Genomic DNA, 19,746 nt, shown 5'->3' on the forward strand with positions numbered 1-19,746 from the left:
CAAGCGTTACCACCCACACGGTCTTGTTTTTGCACCGTTTAAAACACGCAGAACTTCTTCGGAAATATGTGAGACAGTCCGATGCAATGTGTATCTTTGCTTGCTGAATATCACGCCGACTGCTGCTCCGCAAAACTGGCCACACAAACACACAACGGGCACTTGACCGTGAAGAGGTCATGTGAACTTTAACATTACTAAATTCTACAAAAGAAAAATAGTGCCTCAACAGTATTACTCCAGCCGTCACCCACTGCCAAGTTCAGAAAGTTGAATGCCACCCTAATCAACAGTTCATGATCCCAGAAAAAAAACAGGAGCAGAAACACCTCAGTTCTTGCTTTGACTGCACATAAGAGCATTTAAATCTAGAATTCAATATTTATGTCACAGTTCATGACCCAGCCCATTCCTCAAATCTCCTTTTTTTCTTGTTTTCTTAAAAATCCATTCCTCCCTCCTCGTGCTGCTGCTGCTGCAGTCTGTTTATTCCTCACAAGCGGGTCGATATTGCTGTTTATTTGGCATTTTTGTGTCTTAACTGAGTTGAGCAGGGGAGCATGCTGTTGGCTTATGGGCTGACAGACACAACTATTGCTATCCGTTATCTTAGAGCCTATTTCTATTTTCCTCTCTTTTGTGGATAAACCTCAGCCAATGATAATGTCGGGGATGAGAACTCGGAACGGAAAGCTAATCACACACACGATTGTTCGGCTGATAAATGTCTCCAGGCAACGGCACACATGTGCTCGCAAGCATCGATCAACAAAACAACACGTCGCCATGGTGCTGCTAATAAACAACTGTGTTTGTGCACATATTTTAGCACAAAACACACTCTCAATCACATTATTTCTACCTCAATGCCACACCGTGACTGAGCGCTACCGACTTTCGGTCATCAAAACCGTACGCGACAATGATTCAGCGTACGTGCCCACACGAGTTAGCTTTATAGTGAACTTTAGTTGTCAGTGATGGAGAGCATGTAGGTGGAAGGAGAGCAATGAAAGACGGATGTCACAGGATAAATAGTCAGGGATTCATAATTGACTTCCACATCAAGTCCACCCCTCATTTTTTTCTCTTCTCCTATTGTTTTGGCACAAATGGATTCATATGCCACATCGGTGCAGCACTCAATCTGCGGGGGTGATTATTAAAAGTTGTTTACCAGGGGTGGCCTTGTCTCACTTTTCACGCTATTGACTACGGTGCCATCCATCAGAGAAGCTGCAAGCCCCATGAGAGGGTCTGCTTGATACCAGCCAAGTTAGGGGAGAAAGTTATGGGGGGAGGAAATGAGGAGGTCTTGTGGTGATAAATGGGGGGAAAATGTGGGAATAATCAGAGGAGGGCTTAAGCTGAAATGCATGCCCAAGATGATTGACACTTAAACTCAAATTAGCTGCAAGGAAACAATGAATATTACCCTCCATTATTGGAAATTACTAAGTAATATCCCTTGTGACAACTGATAGTACTATAGACACATACATAATACAGTTACTGACCAAGGCATTGATTGCCAGATTCTATGGGATGATTGATCTTTTCAACATATCACATCATAAAATGACAGTAATACAATAATGCATTGCAGTAAAACAATATAAAGGGGAATATATGTGTTCCCAGTAGAGGGCCCTATGGATTGTTTGAAACCCACTGCAGCATTTGTGTTGGCAAAGTAAAAACATCTAGAGCGACCAGATGTCCCGATTAAACCGTGCGAGTTCCAGTTTTCAAAGCATTTGTCCTGGCCTCCTGACAGGGACACACTTTGTTCTCATAATTAAACTGAGTGAATTTAGTTTCTCCCAAAATAAATGTTAAAAGAGGTCTTTGTGAAATGTGTCACCAAGCACAATAATGGTTTTATTAGGACAATGGTTGGTGTGAAAGAACACTCTAATGTGTCTTTCTCTTTCATCAGCACACAGAGCAGTGGCAGGGAATGCACACATATTTATGATATGTGCATAACATTAGATTTTTTATCTACTGACATCAAGTTGAAAATGTAAAGTTAATTGCATACCATTTACTCCAAACAGAAAACAGATGGGCAAAAGACTGCGGCGCATTTCACTTGTACTTTGTGTCTCTGTATGAATGTATTGGGAGTTTTGTTTTATTCTCTAATGATGCTTTCAGTGTCAGTATGGGCTCTAATACATTGTTGGTGCAGAGGATAATAATAATAATAATAATAATAATTAAGCCTTTATTAGTCCCACAATGGGGAAATTATTTCTCTGCATTTAACCCATCCCGGAGGAGCAGTGGGCTGCAATGAAGCGCCCGGGGAGCAACTTGGGGTTAGGTGTCTTGCTCAAGGACACCTCGGCATGTTGCTGGTAGAGGGGTTTGAACCACCAACCTTGTGGTTACAGGACAAGCGCTCTACCTCATCTGCCACAGCCGCCCCAGGATGTAGTTCAAATAAATTGTACATAAATGCTGTCCCATCACTACAGAAAATAATAAAAGAACTTTAATCCACTAACTGGCAAACAAACATTTCCCAAATTGGATTTTTTGCAAGAATTTGAGGTTTCCATCTTCTATAGACTACAAGAACTCATCCTTAACAAAATGTCGCCAGTCACGGTGATTGAAATAGTGCTGACATTTCCAGAACACTCCAGTTCCTCCGGAGTGCCCTCTTTTCCTTTATTACCGAGGCTGCCTAACCCAAGGCGTTCTCCACACGTAACTGATCTGAGGACAGACGCTGACATTTACAAAAGGTCCACAGTTTTTCACACACCATTAATTAAAGTGAAAACAAATCTTGGCCTCCCTCCTTCACTCTTCTACCCCTCGCTTTTCCGTCTTCACTTCAGCTCCTCCTGCATGTCTGCGGGAAAACTGTAGCGACAGTCAGATTCCATTTACACAGAACTAATAGGTTTGCTTTCACATAAACGCTTGGCCTCACATTAACGATCGCAATGGGGGGGGAAACTTCACGACGGGGACTATTCAGCAACGCTCGCTAATGAAATCTCAGGGAAACTGTTAGATGGCCCAAGATCAAGAAGCTCCACTGACAGCCATGAAATCAAGGATGACAAATGTGAGCCAGGTTATGTTTGTGAATGGACATAAATGTCAGCATGTCCTTGTTAGTCCGCAGGTTAATTTCCGTGCTGCTTGACCGTTGACATAAAAAAAATGAAACACAGATACTGTAGTCGCATATCCTTGGAAATGATGAATAACTTTATACATTAGAAAAGATACCATTAGTAAACATTAATAGGGTAGGTATTAACAGCCAGCAGGTTCTTTAATCACATTTTATTATGTGCAAGGACTTAAGTTTGCAGGCTATATGCATCTTAATAATTTTAACATGCAAGAGTAGGCAACGTATGGTATGCAAAACAGATGAAAAGCAACAGGCATGACATGTGTGCTAAACATTAAATATATGTAATGCTGCTGGAAAATGGGCTTTAGTTTTACATTATCAAGTGCATAGGGGGTCTTAAATAATGTCTGTAAAGGTGCTCTGATGCATAAAAAACATGCCAATATGAGTTGTACACGTCAATAAACATTAAGGATGCAGACAGAGAGCATATAGAGAATATAGAGTGTGTTTGCATATGTATGTGCCTTTTCCAAACTCTGGATGAAATGCAATGTAGCACCTCTGCTGAGCATCACTGCCAGCTTCAAATCATATTAGCTCAAGTTGAATCATACGTATACATTCTGAGTACTTTGAGAAAAATGAAGAGGCATAATTTGAACATATATAGAGAAGCAAATGGTTGTTTATACGGGCAGCAAAAGATTCCTGCTCAAGCGCCGGGAAATATTTTAATTTTGACAACTATTTCAGAGGCTGTCATCTTTGGAAACAAATTGCAAAATGGCTAAATTGCAAACAGAGCAATGATTCCCTTCATTCTGGCGTGCATAACAAGTTGACATTTGTGCTTAAGCCTGAATATTGGGGCTGTCGGGTTGTGTCTTATTACTCCATTTCGCTGTAACACAAGGATTTTGCTGCATCTGAACCTTGAGGCGGGTTTCAAATGCTGACGGCTCAATTGTCTAATTTCCAGGATGAGGTACAGGTCCACAAAAACGGCAGGGTTACGTAACCAGAGTGCAGAGGTTTTTTCGTAGTAATTTAAAGGCAGCACTGCAGTGGTGTCTGCAGGTGGCACCGCCTAATGGGAAATGGCGCTGACTGTGCTGGCCCTACTCAAAAACAGCAAACCTGCATAATATCTCCACCCATTACGGTGTGCACTGTGTGTTCAGAAGTGAATGTGTGAATACAGTTGTACAGCGTGAGAGAGAATTTGGTATGAGCGTTTTTATGTTGTTGTGTGTATGAGCATGTGGCTTTGAGTGACAGAGTAAAATGCATGAAAATGTGTGTGTTAGTGTGTGTGTGTGTGTGTGTGTGTGTGTGTGTGTGTGTGTGTGTGTGTGTGTGTGTGTGTGTGTTGGTGGACCCCAAAACTTATCCAAGCAGTCCAGGCCTGCAGTTAGCAGTGGTGTGCTAGCTGAGGTGGAACGGTGGAAGGCAGATTGCTTTAGGAGTGCAATACTTCTCCTACTTTTCATTAAGCAGCTTAACCAATCCAATCCCACAACCAGGGGAGGAGATTCACACTCACACTCCTTACTATGTTTGATAACAATGCACGAATTATTCTTTTTAAATTACTTTTCTGCGTGGTATTTTAAATTAAAACTATTAAAGTGAATTAATAATTCGTGTTCCCTCTCAGGACCCCAAGCATGTAACTCGCCAGAAGTTTGTCATCCATTGCTGCTACCCGATTTTTCTACATTTTACATTAAAGACAATTAGCTCACACTTGTATACAGTGCATGACTACACGTCAATGGTTCAGCAGATGTTGAGGCTTATATGTGTCAATCAAAATTACCTTTAAAGAACAACATGTTTTCAACTTCCACATATGCAATCGAGAGTTTAACCTGTTACTTTCCAATCTAGTGTCTCCACAGCTTTGAGAAGTGGAGGAATCTATGACAGAGTACTTTAGATTTCAAACCAGGATGTATGTAATTAATGAATTTCAGCAGAATGAACATGGGTTCCCAAATCAGCAAAGCACAAATCAATCAAAACCTTAATTTCAAGCTATAACACATGAATGTTGTGCTGTGCTAACTAGCAGCTACACGTCTAGTTAGCCTCCAGGCCTGGGAAAATTGGAGAAGCAATTCAGTGTAATAATAAGTAGATTGATGAGAACAAGAAAGCTTTGTTATATTGCTGGAAGGGCATATTGTTTGTGTGAATGCATGTTGAAGGCTGAAAAGGCACGACTGATTTTGGTAAACCATTAATGCGTGTTGGACTGCCAACTTGTTATTGCCTTGGGACAGTTTTAAGGCTTTACACTATTGTATGAGCTCTCACAAACCTTAAGCAGACAAGTTTAAGATTTCTCTTAAGCATCTTAAAACTTTGGCAACAAACTTTTTTCAGCAACCGTTTCAAAATTCATCCTGTGAGGAATATTTACAAAATGTTATGTCAATCGTGTTAACAGTTGTCGATAACTTACACTAAAACCACACATGGAGTTTTTTGTAGCATAAAAAACTCAAAGTCAGCAGGCCTCATCCTCTGGGGACTATGAATATTTGTCAATATAAAACAGGAATGTCATCTTCATGGTAGCGCTAGAGAACATTCATCATCTGGGGACCATGCATATCTGACCAAATTATTGTGGCAAGCCATCTATTACATGTTGAGATATTTCACTAGATAAGTGAAAACTTTGACTTGCTGGTGTGAACCATGAATGGCTGTACAAAATGTCAAGCTCGATTATTTATAGTTGCTGAGACTTTTCACAAATAACCATGGATGTAAACCTAATGGTGGCCCACGAAGAAAACAGAGAGTATCACATTGATATGCTTGGTCTTCTGGGAAACATACATTTCCGTACAAATTCCGTGGCAATCAATCAAAGTTCATATTTCAGTCATCTGCCGCCGCCAGAGTAGTGGCCCAACCGAATGACACACACTGCCATCCCTAGACACCATCTAATGATGATGTCAATGATGATGTGCCAAGTATGGGAAAGAAAGGGGGGGGGGGAAGAAAGAAATACAGAATGAAAGACAGAGACAAGGAGAAACAGTAAGACAAAACAAAAGATGAAAAGGAGCAGCAAATCAATAAAGAGGGGCAAAAACAGATCGGCTGGGAATTATTAACAGAGAGAGAAACAGAGTGACAGAGAAAGACAGGAAGAGAAAGAAAGGCAAACATGAGAGGAAAGTGATGCCGGGAGGGTTCTTGGATGAAGCATGTTGAGATAAGAGCTGTTCAACAGGCCCTTAAGAACCTGGCAGACCCACGTTTGAACTCAGACGCTCAGTGGATCCCAGGCAGAAATCTCTTGAAATTAAACTTCTAAAGCTGACAAGAGAAGAAATCTTTAGTTTTTCTCTTTCCTCACTGACACTAATCTGTGTAAAAAAAAAAAATTCTTAGTAAAATGTTTTATATTTGGTTGATCAATTTGTGAAAATTAACCATTTTCTCTCAAATTAACAACCCCTACAAAACCATCAAAGGGGACTGAACATTCATATTTATTACGTGACAAACTTGTTTTTTGAATATACACACACACACACACACACACACACACACACACACACACACACACACACACACACACACACACACACACACCTGTGCTAACACACACAGAACACACACACACACACACGAGTCCTGTGCTAATACCACAGAAAAGTTTGGACTGACAGTAGTGTGCATGCCTGAGAACATGTTGGAGAGGGCCACTGTGGACTTAGTTTTCAAACATTTGATCTTTGTCCAACAGCAGAGCTACATTTTTAAAACCAGACTAAAAATCTCTCTTTTAGGCTGTACTCACAACTGTTCTTTGAGCTAAATGCTAACATTAGCATGCTAACATGCACACAGAGACAGTTTTAACTTGCTAATGCGTAGCAGGTATAATGTAAAGGTCCCCATGTTAGTTTTTCTATGTTGCACTAAACACAGTAATGGTGATGGCGAGGACCTTATTTTTGAAGGATTTTGGCAAAGTTAATTCAGTTAGCATAAATCATCTGGTGACCATGAATGTCTGTACAAAATATGCCAATCTATTTAGTAGATGTTTGGATATTTCATTGAATGAGGGAAAACTTTAATTTCTCTATACAACTGTATCACATAATGTTTTTGAAAAATATTTTTTACAAAAACTGAAGATTGGGATCAATCTTCTTGTGACCATGAACATAGAAAAAAGAACCCATGGCAATCGACCCAGTAATTGTTAAGATATTTCATTCTGGACCAAATTGGTGGACTGACTGACTGACGTTGCCATGCAGAGAGTCACACTGCTAGCATGACTAACAAGCAGAAAGAAGGAAATTATAAAGTGCATTTTTTCAGCGATGGTTAGTCACAAGACTCTATAATACTTGTGGGAGCAAGAAATGAAGCTGACCCATGTGTCTTCAAGCTGATGGTGTTTAGGAGCTTCCTGAATTCATAATGATTCTCAAGTCTGCCATAGCTGACTCCCCCACAGGCTCTGTCTGCTCTCAGTATGCCTGCCAAGTCCTGTTCAAAATTGTGAACATTACCATAATTATCATTATTTTTTTCTACCATTTTCTCGCAAGAGCGGACACACTGTAACTACACAAAGGTTAGCGAGGCTTTTCTGCGTGCATAGCTCAAAAACGCTGCAGAAATCCATTTAAAAAACCCATAACCATCTTAAGTTCAATCTGAAATGGGATCCAACGAAAAGTAGCAATCTTATTTGAACTCGGTTTTGGAAAAAAGGGCGAGAGAAAAGAGCGTAAGACGAGCCTGAAAGTAAGAACAGATGAGTCAGTTGATGCCTCATCTTCAGACTCTGACAGCCTCCAGTGTCTCACTCAGTGGGTGAATCAGCTTTAATCAACTGGCCTCCATCTAAAACGCAGGTTCTTTAGAACTGTAGCCCTCTGACTGCTATCGCCTTTGAAGACCTCTTCTGATTTATAACATGGTGGGAGTGACAGAAAAAAGATGGAGTGACCGCCTTGTATAAGCTGTAATTTCATTGGTTCCATCCCTTCCACCTGAGGGGAGCTACAGTAGAAATCACATGTGCAGGACATCTGAAGTGCTGAGAGTAATTTCTCATTCAAGTACTGAATAATGTCTCTATAATGTGATTCTAATAAATAAAAAACCAGCATGATGGCAATTCAAACAAGGACTGCTGATATAAAATTCACTTTACCTAAATATGTTTTTACTCAGCCTTCTCTTTATAAAACATAAATATGTTCTATTTTCTCTTGAAACTCTTACAGTGAACAAAACCCTTACTGAGTTCACATATCTAAGATTATCTCAGGAAAAAAATTCCTCTGGCACAGATTTTCAGTCAGGTGAGAATGTGAGTGGGAGAAAAATGGTCTGCATTGAGTTCAAGTTAACTAAGAGATCGGAATTGATCAACCGGACTCTGACTAACATCAGTACAGCAGGTTTGCACTAATAACATATGTCTGGCATTTCCTTTAACTCTTTTATTCTTCTTTCGCCGCTTTTAAAAATATTTCTATTGGTGAGTAATAGAAAGAAGGGTGACATGAAAAGACTTGGACCAGCTGAGGAAAGAACAAGTGCCGTGCAAAGTGAATCAACGATGAAGAAAGCTGAGAAACGATATGTAACAAGAACAGAGGGAGTATATGAAACATGACACAGCGGGGGGAAAAAATACACCAAAGAAGCAAAAGAAGAGACGAAGAGAGAGAGAGAGCAGCCCAAAGAGCATAGCTGATGTTTGGTATGTGATGATATTAGACTGTGTTGCTACTGTTAAGAAGCCAGGTCCCCCAGTGAGCTGGCAACCAAAGTCACCTTCTGGCAGCTGTCTACTGTCATCTACTAATGCACTCAACAACGACTTTTGAACCTCACAGTTAATGACCAGGGAGGTAATGGAGAGGGATGTAGGCCACGAAAACAGCTCTACGGTCTTTTTTTTTCTTTTTTAATGCACACAACCGGGACAACCGAGACTCATTTGCATCGATATGAAGCTATGTACAGTATATCACCATTAACCTCACCAGCTGGGTATGAAAACATGTATGGATTAATGTATGTGAGCATGCCAGTCTGTGCGCTAAGAGGGGAACACAAAAGCTTTACGGCGCCCCCTGTGTCTTCTGTGCACATTACCTGAAAATCCCTCTCCTCTAGAATCTCTTTCCTCCACCTCACCAGGAAGGCGGCGCACACGTAGAGGTGGAAATGGGAGAAGCCCTCTGGTTCAGCCTGGTGAGAGAGAAATGTTGATTTACAAACAAGTTTAACATTTCACACACACACACACACAGCTATGTTGCATCGTTCAAACAGAAGCTCATGATACCTCATATCGCCCTTCATCACCCTTTTTACGATTAAGAAGGATTTGAACTTGATTTATTTAGTCTACAGTATACACCAAAAGAAGAGGAAAAAGGATTAAAAGAAAGAAGGATATAAAACATTTATCTGTCACAATCCAGAAATTTACATTCGCAGGGCGACAGAGACAAAGAAGGATACAAATCCCCTCTTCTATGCACAGCTTTTTATTTCAACCCCTCGTTATGTTTGGCGGCTCATTTTTTTTTATGACTCGGCAATGAGCGGGGGAATTAAAGAGCGAGAGAGAGAGAGAGAGAGAGAGAGAGAGAGACACACAAAGGATGAGATGTTCCTTGTTCTATTCATTATTTCTTTCTTCTCCGGAGCCCTATCAGAGGGAGGATAATTACCAGGGCCTTTAAATGTAAGTGAATAGGGAGTATATGGCCCCCTTAAAGGTGGGACAGAATATCAAAAGAGCATTTTAATGTGTGAGCCTTTCTCAATACATTCTGGCACGCTCGTCTGGGGGTTTAGTTAACCACATGCTGGGCATTATTTTAGCTTAAAAATTTCCTGGAATTAAAATGTGGAATTGCACACATACAGTGTCTCTACTGTATGTGGGCTTCCCAAACACGCAGATGTACTTGAGTGGAAGAAACATGCAAATCACACTCGCACTCTTACTAATAGCATGAAATCATGAATTTATTCATGCGTTCGCTCTGATGTGTCTACTTGGATAGTTTTCCGTGGTAAAGAAGCGATGCCACATTAATATACGCCCACGTTTCACTACCCGGGCATCATTTACGGTTTAAGGAAACCGACTTCGAGCACTATTTTTGCTCTGTGGACTCTTTGGCACAGGTGAGTATAGAAAAAGAGCCTGAGGTTGCACACATGTTCCAATAAATCAGCCATGTTTATCACATTTTTACATCTAATTTACAGTATTGCAATTAGATGGGCGTGGTTGTAGCATTAGGTCCACTTTCTCTGAGTAAGCGAGGCGCTGCTCTTTAACCACTGCACTCATTTGTGTGTAACAGCGAGCCATAACTCCGCAGGAATTAACAGGAACTGCCTTTCTGCTGTGATAATTGAATTTCCCTCCAGGAACGAGGCAAGAAATAATAGAGGATGGACAGATTGAAACAAGAGACGCGGCGAGACCCAGAAATAGTCGGAAAAATTATATTTATATATATATATATATATATATATATATATACACCAGATGAATGTCGCTTTTTTTGTACGTCTCCTGTTGTTTGGGTTTCCTCTTACTTTACCCACTTAGTTAAACCAATTTTCAGAATTTCCCAACTGAGAGTGTTTGTGTTTGTTGGGATGGAGAAAGTGAGTAATAGAAATAGAGTTTGGTGAGAGAGAGAGAGAGAGAGAGAGAGAGAGAGAGAAAAAAAAATAGGGGTGTTTGTGAACAGTGAAGCGAAGCGTGATGCGAGTTGTAAACTGGCAGGTGATTGGCTTGTTGGTCTAACCTTGCATCTGCAATCCAAACAACAGAAGCAAGCAAACACTCCCACGCACAAACAGATGAGTTGGTATACGAGAGGCATACGGCAGCGCAGTGTTTATCAGACCCCAAAGCTTCGCGCACTTTTAATTTCCTTTTCTTCCGCGGGTTTCTGTGTATGTGTGAGTGTGTGTGAGAGAGTTCATGGTTGAAGGCGCCGATGAACCCTCAGGGACTGTGAAACTCTGAAATCCAGTCTCTCTCTCTCGCTCTCTCGCTCTCTCTCTGTCCGCCTCCCTCTCCCGCGTTTTCAATCACCTCTCCATCTATCCTCGGCTCTCCCCAATCTCTCGACTCCTTCAGTCTCATTCAACGAATCTCTGTCACCTGCCCTCCCCTCTCTCTCTCTCTCTCTCTTTCTCATTAATATGACTGTGAGGAATATTTCGCGTCTTACAAAATGATTCGTCTTTATCAAGAACTAACTTCTGTTGACAAGTTATCTTGATCTTCTGATTTGTCGCCGCTCATTCCTTGGCGCTCCACCATTAATTTGAAATTGTGGCTGCGGCAGGAATGGCGGCTTAACTAATGACAGAATGTGTGACATGTTGCAGACTTTAATGTAATTCTGGCATAGGGCTGTCACCATATCGGATTTTCACTACGCGATCTTGGACAAAATAATTTCTGAAAAAAGGATATTATCATGAGCTACAATAAAAAAATGAAATAATAATACAAATAACATAACATATGTCATCAGCCAAATTGGTTTTCACTTTGTTTATTGTTCGTTTTGTCTATTTTTTGCAAATGTATTACACTCATAATACAAGATAGGGAGTTGGAGAGACTCTGTAACCATAACTGCATATAAAAGGATTTAAGAGGGGTTGGATTATTAATACGCTTGTGTCTGGTCAGCCATATTGGCTGAGACACACAAGAGACACACAAGATTTTGACTGAGAACTCCTGCTGATCAAAGTAGGGAAAAAGTGGGGAGAAAAGGGTGAGGGGGGGGGGGTGGCTAGGGAGAGGGGTAAGAGGTAAGGGGGAGTGCATGAAAGCCCTGAGAGGATAGAAGGCTAAAGGTGCACAGAGGAGGAAAAAAGGGAAGGAGTGTTGCAATGTCACGGTGTCTTTAAACTGCTGCGCTGGCTGTCTGACTAGCCTCATCCCTCCCAAACAAAGCAGCCTGACGTGGGACTAACTCGATACCCTGACGGACCGACTCCAGACAAGGTGAAAAGGTGATGTTGCTGAAGGGGTGGGTGATGCAAGATGATAAATGAGCAGATTTTAACCGATAGGATGCGATGAAATGCCGGCACTCAATAAAGGTCATTTCAAAGCACTTTTCATTTTACATGAACGAGTCGGAGGTAGAGATTGGAGATGGTTGACATTAACTGCTACAAGCTGTACAAGTATGCACGCAGGATTGCTGTGGGTGTGTGACTGCAGTATAGATTTAGAACACTAAACAAAGGCAAAGAAGGAGCTTTGTAAAATGTTAATTACAGTGAAAGATCTCAGAGAAAATAAATACAAGGAAGACAGCCGTCTGGTGATGATGAAATCCATTTAAAAAGCAAGAACGGGGGCTTATTTAGGGAATAAATGCCAGAGGAGTTGCTCTAAATATGTTGAAATGAACTTGAGCATAGTTTCTGTCCCTGTGTGTGCCTCTCTCTCTCCTATGCCGTGTCTTGCTTAAGGGTACATTTTCAATTGCCAAGCACTAAGGTTAATCAAAGGGGGGAAAAGAATCATAAAATAATCAGAATTCACACATTGCCATCAATTTGGTCCATTTCAGATCCCTCAAACCTCACTAAGTCTATGTTGTATTTGAAAGAAAAGCATTGTGTCCATAATGTGAGTGAGTGAGAATATAAAGTGCGTATATGAAAATGGAAATAAGGGGAAAACGTACAGTGATGAGAAAATTAGTAACATTGCAACGCCAACAAGTACATTAGCTCTGCGATAAATGCTGCGTTTGAGAAACTTATACTGTGCGCTTCATGCTGAGACTGTGTCAGAGTCAGACAATAAAAAGAGAAACAGGGAGAATTAGTGATGCTCATGTCAGCAGCAGTGTGACGGAGGGACACAGAGAGGAGAATCTCATGTGCGGGCGTGTGCATTTATGGAAGAGAGTAAGGCTTTGTGTGTGTGTGTGTGTGTGTGTGTGTGTGTGTGTGTGTGTGTGTGTGTGTGTGTGTGTGTGTCTATCATCGGGGTCCTGTCTGCAGAGGCCTGTCTCATTGTTGACCGTGACCGCAAGGCCGACCCGCTACGACAGATAGGAGACACGCAGTCAGGAGGAGTGAGGAGGGCCACTTCCCTCTGGGATGCTCACGCAATCTCCCTCTGATTCTGTTGGCAGGCAGGTGTTTTATTCATATTCTAGAGTGCATGTGACCCTTGTGTAGTCTGATAAAGATATGGAGGTCTGAAGCACTGCATTTAGAAAGGTCATATCTCTTGGTTTTACTTGAAAGAAACAATTCCCCCGTTTTTGATTAAATAACGCTGTCAAAGAGATTCAAGCTCAATGGGAGCGTTTATTTCACTGAGAAAGCAGCTTTTTTCTTTCCCATCATTCTTCTCCGTGGCACCAACACTGAATTAATCTGTCTGGTGAATACTCAAGGCCATGCAACAATGTACAAATGTTTGGTTTTTTTCTTCTTTTCTTGTGGTATCAGATTGCATATGTAATTTGTGTAGAGCTTTGTTTAAGAATAGTGAATGGGAAAAAAGCACGCTGGTAACCTGTGCCCTTCAGGTTACAATTAAAATCTCAGGCAAGCTAATTATGGTAAGGTAGAGATAGAAATATATAAACTCAAATAAATAGCTTGGCATGGGCTTAATCTTTTATCAATGTCCTACAGAGAAACCTTTAATCTAATTCAATTTCTGTCATTACTTTTGATTTTATTTGAGACCTCCATTGTGACATTAAAATATGAAAGAGAAAGTGCTGCAGCGCTGGAAATGGAGCATACAAAAATATGTTCAACAAAGATAATTGACCTGATAGTCAAGATGAAGGAAAGCAAAATGACAGTTATACAACATTAGACTGAGGCTAGAAGAGAAGGTAGATTCAGATCAGTTGTAGAAATATTCACAGCCTTTACTCAAGTAAAAGTACACATTTACTACAAGTACCAACAGTTGAAGTGCTCACTCTGCAGGTAATGGGACATTTGAACAATACATTATCATATACAACATTGCTAGATTGTTAATAATGATGGATCTATGTGTGAGCAGCATTTAACTTTTGTTGATGGTCAGGTGGAGCTTATAGTTTAAACTTTATTAATGAATTACATGATATGCTGATTCACTAATCAAATTAATCACATATATCAATATTTGCTTAAACTCCAAATCAGATTTGTGAAATAAAGTAATAGAGCTGCAACTAATGATTACTTTCGGTGTCGAATACTCTACTGATTACTTTTTCAATTAATTAGGTCAGTAAAATGTCAGAAAATTACACATCATTATCATCTATTTTTTGTGATTGAAACTGCTCATTTTGTCTAACTAACAGTCTAAAATCAAAAGATATGGAGTTCATTACTAAATAAGCTCATTTAGAAAAGCTGGAACGATGACAGGTTCAATATTTGACTATGAAATGCAGTAGAGTGGAAGTATAAAGCCACCTGAAATGGAATGGACTCAAAGCAACACACCCGGACCATTGCGTACATTTGATTTATGTAGTTTGTGCTCTTTAATCTCAGTCTTAGCAAATGTTCTGACTGATTGACACATTTGATCACATCTTGCACAATGTTTTTTTTTCTTAAAACATGGCCACTAACAACGCTGAACAGCTCCCTGCCCAGTTTATTCAACCGTCCATATCGAAAAGGACCATATTTCAGAACCTGAAAGTGTCACGGTATCCTTCTAACAGCCATGCTAATGCTGCCACACTGAGCTACTTGCTAATTTCATGCTCCACGCAACAGGGATAATTTGGTCCCTGTCTGTCTGTCCGTCTGCCTGTGTGTGTGTGTGTGTGTGTGTGTGTGTATACCGATGAGAAAAGGTGCGTGTCTTTCCATGTGTGAGTGTGTTTCTCTCCACATCATTCATGTTCTCCCCCCACCCACGTTTCTCTCTCTCCTCCTCGTCATGAAATCAATAGTGACAAATGGCGAAAAAGTGACAAAGATGGGAATCTGACAGAGGGAAAAATAGACAAAAACAAATGAAGAGAAAAACAAAAAAGCAAATATGGAGAAGAGACTGCAGACAGAAAGAGGAGGTGATGAAGGAAGCCTCTCTTGTTCAGATCAGGCTGCTGAACAGATGGCCGCACCGCAGAGAGAGGACCACAGCGGAGACATTACAACACTCAGGTTAAAATCTCCCCTGGAACACACACTCACAGACACACACAGACACACCCACACACACACACACACACACACACGCTCAGTGGCAAAGGGCAAGGTCTTTCTGTTTATTATCTGCATCTGTGAGAGAGACCCAAACACTCAAAGTTTTTTCTTCTACCAAGGCCAACATCTTTCCCATTTCTTGGTGATTCGTGGATGTGCATTAAGGACATTTTTCAAAAAAAAAGCTGCATTTATCTGGTTTGGAAATCCAGGTTGTTTAGACAATAATGAATAATACATATTTTTGTCGTGTTGAAAAGGGGCCCTCTACAACAACCAAATCATCTGCCGAACAGAGAGACTTTCTTGCCTCGGAGGTAAAGTCGGTAAAGCACGACAAGAGCTCAAACAAACACGGGAAAAACCTACTGACAAGGCAAGGAACATAAAAGGTTTTAATAGCTTCAAGAGCATTGTCCCTTGAGCCGAAGTTTGCGAAAGAACCGACTGAGTCAAAAAGGATGAAATCACATGCAATGGGCTCTGTTGTGCAGCATATCCGATTAATTGAGGCACTCCAAAATCTCCACCTTGTTGTCTGTTGTTGTGACTGTCTTTCAAAAGCGTCATTCACAGGAAGGTATGATGGAGAAGAGCAAGGTCTGAGAAAATGCAAGAAAAGATAGGATAGAGGAGGAAAGTTAGGATGAGTTGAGAAGAATGATGGGAAAAGTTCTATAAAGGACAATAGCAGAATAGACCGGAGAACAGCGCTGTGTGTTGCTGACAGCTCCACTGAAAGTTTCATGAGTGAAAAGTGGCCTAATAAACCTAGCAGGGTAGCACTGGAGGTGAGGGACCTGCCGAAAAAAAGGTGCATGTGCGTGTTGTTTCTGAAGGGCCGAGTTGGCGTGGGGGTGCGATCCAAACGACAATGTTAAACATCAAATATTTAGAGGATGGATTACAAGTACAACGTGTACTTGGGCTGCTGTCAAGTCACGACAAAGAAACAACACTGTTTAATCATTCATCACTGGTTTCTTTTTCTCCAAGTAGAGCAGTAGTATGTGTTGTTTCCCTCACACGGGCGACTCAGCTATCAACCACTTTTTAAAAGAGGTACTGTGTTTTCTAAGCTGTAAATTAAATGAGATAACTGTACTGTGATGAAACACATTCATTCTGGTGTTAATATTTGCATTTTTTATAAAAATGTATAACAATTTGCATTTCAGAGTTGAAAATGGCTCAAAATGCCATCTACTGGTGAAACCAGCCCTAATCTTACAGGGACAGAGTCGACCGTTTTTGACTTATCTACGTCATGAGTGAAGAATATTAACGTCGTCTTATCAGAACCCTCAACCCGCCTCGCTACACAGCATCTGTCATTTTTTTTTTTCAGTAACCCCTGTGTAGCATTACAATCACAGCACATCACAAGCTTGTTGGTTCCTTTCTGTGTAAATTTTACTTATTGAGCAGCTGGCTAGCTAGCCAAGTAATGTTAGCTTGCTAATTCCACCACGTTTTCATGCTTAGATTACACTGGTTACAGAAAATAAGCAGAACAGCAGGTTGGTGGCCAGCAGCAGGGCTGTGTCCCTTCTCCCCGCTGAAGGAGGCCACAGCTGGGAGGATAGCAGACAGCTGCTAGGGAGATGGAACTGGTACGGTTTGCACTGGCTGAATTTGAGTTGCTACAACCGGATCGTTCCATCACCCACTCCTTACCTGGAGGAGTAGTCTCCGAGCAGATGGGAGTGAGGGGGAAGGAGATTGGGGTGTAATGCAAGTCGCTTTTATCTTTTGATAAACAGTAAATGTATCCAATTCAGTGCCCAATGCCCCGACTCTATTTCACAATCTACTGTAGCTACCATATTTGTCGATGCTGCATCGAGGAGTTCTTCATACGAAAGTGGGCGTGGTTTCATCTCTCAGCCCCTAGCCCGATTTTTTGCATTTCTTTTTAAATCTGCAATACACATACACACAACGGTGCCCCTGATGCGTGGGTCGAAACTTACTAGAAACTAAAGAAAGTAAGATGTCAAATGCCAAAAAAGAGAAGGATAGAAAGAGAGGGATGGAATTAAGAGGTAATGAAGGAACAAGTGAAGTAAGCAAGGAAACAAAAAGGGGTCCCAAGGCAGTGAGGAGCAATCGCTGTAGGCTTAAGCTCTGATTTGTATTATTATCTTTAAATGTTTCAACTGTTACTGCAGTGCCACCATTACATTAGTTGATCCAACTGGGCATCTGATAATTGTTAGAGATTAGGTGTTTTACATTTAAAGAAAACAGCAAAAACATAAAGTCATTGTTAGTGGTTAAATGTGTTCATTTCCATATTTCATTTCCATATTTTGGTTTTATGTTTTGGATTTGAAGTTATTTGCTATTTGAAATGTGAGCATAAAAAGTATATACCAGCAGCCTGTGCCACAAAGCTATTATGATGTTATCCAGCTAACTAGATGGATTTGCTTCCACACACTTCTCAAACCTATAAATTCAAGACTATGGCTTTCCACGAAAGGTGGCTGATATATCGATGCCTCTTGTCTGTCTCTGTAGCAGTGTTACGTGTGTGTGAAAAAGTGTGTGTAAACAAAGCTCCCAAGATTACAACATAATGTAGCTTTAAGGCATAGGCCAACTGGTCACCGTCTAACAAAGCCAGCAGGACCACATAATGCAGAGAGGCACCCCGAGGCCCCCAAACCTGAGGAACCGTCCAATATCAATATCCTGTTCTCTGCTGCTTAAACAAACAGGTGTTGTGTAAATCAAGTGTAAACCAAATAATTCATAATGAATACAACTTAAACTGAGGCGTACAAGTGGCTTTAAGTCATCCATCAGTGTTCCCACTGTTCTGACAACAAGGTGTAAATCATATTCACGAAGTGACACGAGTCGTAATTAAATGTCTGGACAAGGTGTTCTTTTTTACGATGCTGTAAATCCACTTTGAAAGCAGCACTTCTCTGTTTCCATGAGTGTCTCGATAATTATATTTTTTTCCATTGGCTTTTTTTTGCTTTTTTCCTCTCTATTTTCTTTCCATATTTCAGTAAGATGATGATTAGATTTATCGCTGAGCTCCTTACTGTTGATGCATGATGAAAAAGAACTGCTTGTTACTATGGACACCATGCAGACTTCACGTATAATAGAGACAGCAGAGCTGGCTAAGGCACTAGGCCTGCTAGTATGTCTTAATAACCTCAAGCTTGTATTCAATTTTGTGTTCATTTACTTTATCAGAGTAATCCAGAGTATTGTAAAGGTCACCCACTCTAGCTCCAAACTTAATTCTCTTGATGCATTTCTAAGCATATAAGGAAAGCATTTCCTCATATGGGCACCTCTCACCCTTTCCTCTCCTCACTTACTCACCATGTCCATCAATCAGGCAAAAGAAAAGTCCAAACTATCAACATCCCTATCTAGCTCTACACCACTAGATATGTTTGTCTTTCCAGCCAGCTGGCTGTGGTTCAGTCAAAATGCACCAGAAAAAAAACCCATCTTAAATGGGAGATGTAATGATTTAATATCAATCCTCCACTAGCGTAAAGCGCAATGCCCATCGGTATCTTTAAGGGATGGGCTGACCAGTAAGCGGATCCATGAAAACAAAGTGCTGCTGTCGGATCAGCCAGAGTGTTCTACCCGAGAAAAATGTGTTTCTTTGGCTGCCTAATCACGGATGTCCACATAAGTCATGTGAGTGGAGGGAATGCACTTAAACTGGAGGACTTGGGAGTGTTCAGGATTTGTTTTTATTCTCAAGTATACTAGCACTGCATTGTAGCTGACCCAGCAGCTTTATGTCATTGAGCAGAGAGAAAGTGAAGAGTCTCAATCTATGCTCACAGGGATCAGTTAGTGCGAGTAGGATTCTGGGTTGCAACAATTAATTGATTAAAATTGATTAGAAGAATAGCTGGTAACAAATCTGATCATTGATTAGTTGGGCCTGTGTTATGCTTGACATGCGCTGTAGAAACATCTCCATTTAGTGGCAGCAAACCAGCCAATGGCGGGGCTTCTGCAGCTCAGGTGACGAATTACAGGAAACGACGGCGTGTCATTGGTTTCTCTTTCGTCTTCGGATTGAGCATTTGAAAAGAGTCGGAGGCAACAGAGAAAAGACAAATGCATGGTTGTAATTCGAATACAAACGAGGCGGACAGAACACATTGACTACTACTGAACACTACACTGAGTCATCACAAAAAGGATAGAAAAATATCTGAACATATTCAAGTCTGTTATGTTTGTTTTTTTTAATCAGCTTGTGACCGTTTGTCCATCAAAGCGAACACAACTCTAGCATTAATTGATTATCAAAATAGCAGTCATTTGCAGCCCTAGTAGCTTTATTGTAATATAAATATTTAGAAGCAATGGTAATGCTCATGTGATAG

The 19,746-nt window shown here is 40.8% G+C and overlaps 1 protein-coding gene across 2 annotated transcripts in view; it reads right to left on the reverse strand.

Moving 5' to 3' along the window:
- tbc1d22a (TBC1 domain family, member 22a) overlaps window positions 1-19,746 on the reverse strand; it is a 114,308-nt gene that overhangs the window by 8,220 nt on the left and 86,342 nt on the right. For both annotated transcript variants that reach the window (XM_054624373.1, XM_054624374.1), the window contains exon 13: window positions 9,263-9,358. In XM_054624373.1, coding sequence (XP_054480348.1) covers window positions 9,263-9,358 — 96 coding nt within the window. The remainder of the gene's footprint in view (window positions 1-9,262; window positions 9,359-19,746) is intronic.

This window comes from Anoplopoma fimbria, chromosome 23 (assembly GCF_027596085.1).
Source record: "Anoplopoma fimbria isolate UVic2021 breed Golden Eagle Sablefish chromosome 23, Afim_UVic_2022, whole genome shotgun sequence".
NCBI lineage: Eukaryota > Metazoa > Chordata > Actinopteri > Perciformes > Anoplopomatidae > Anoplopoma > Anoplopoma fimbria.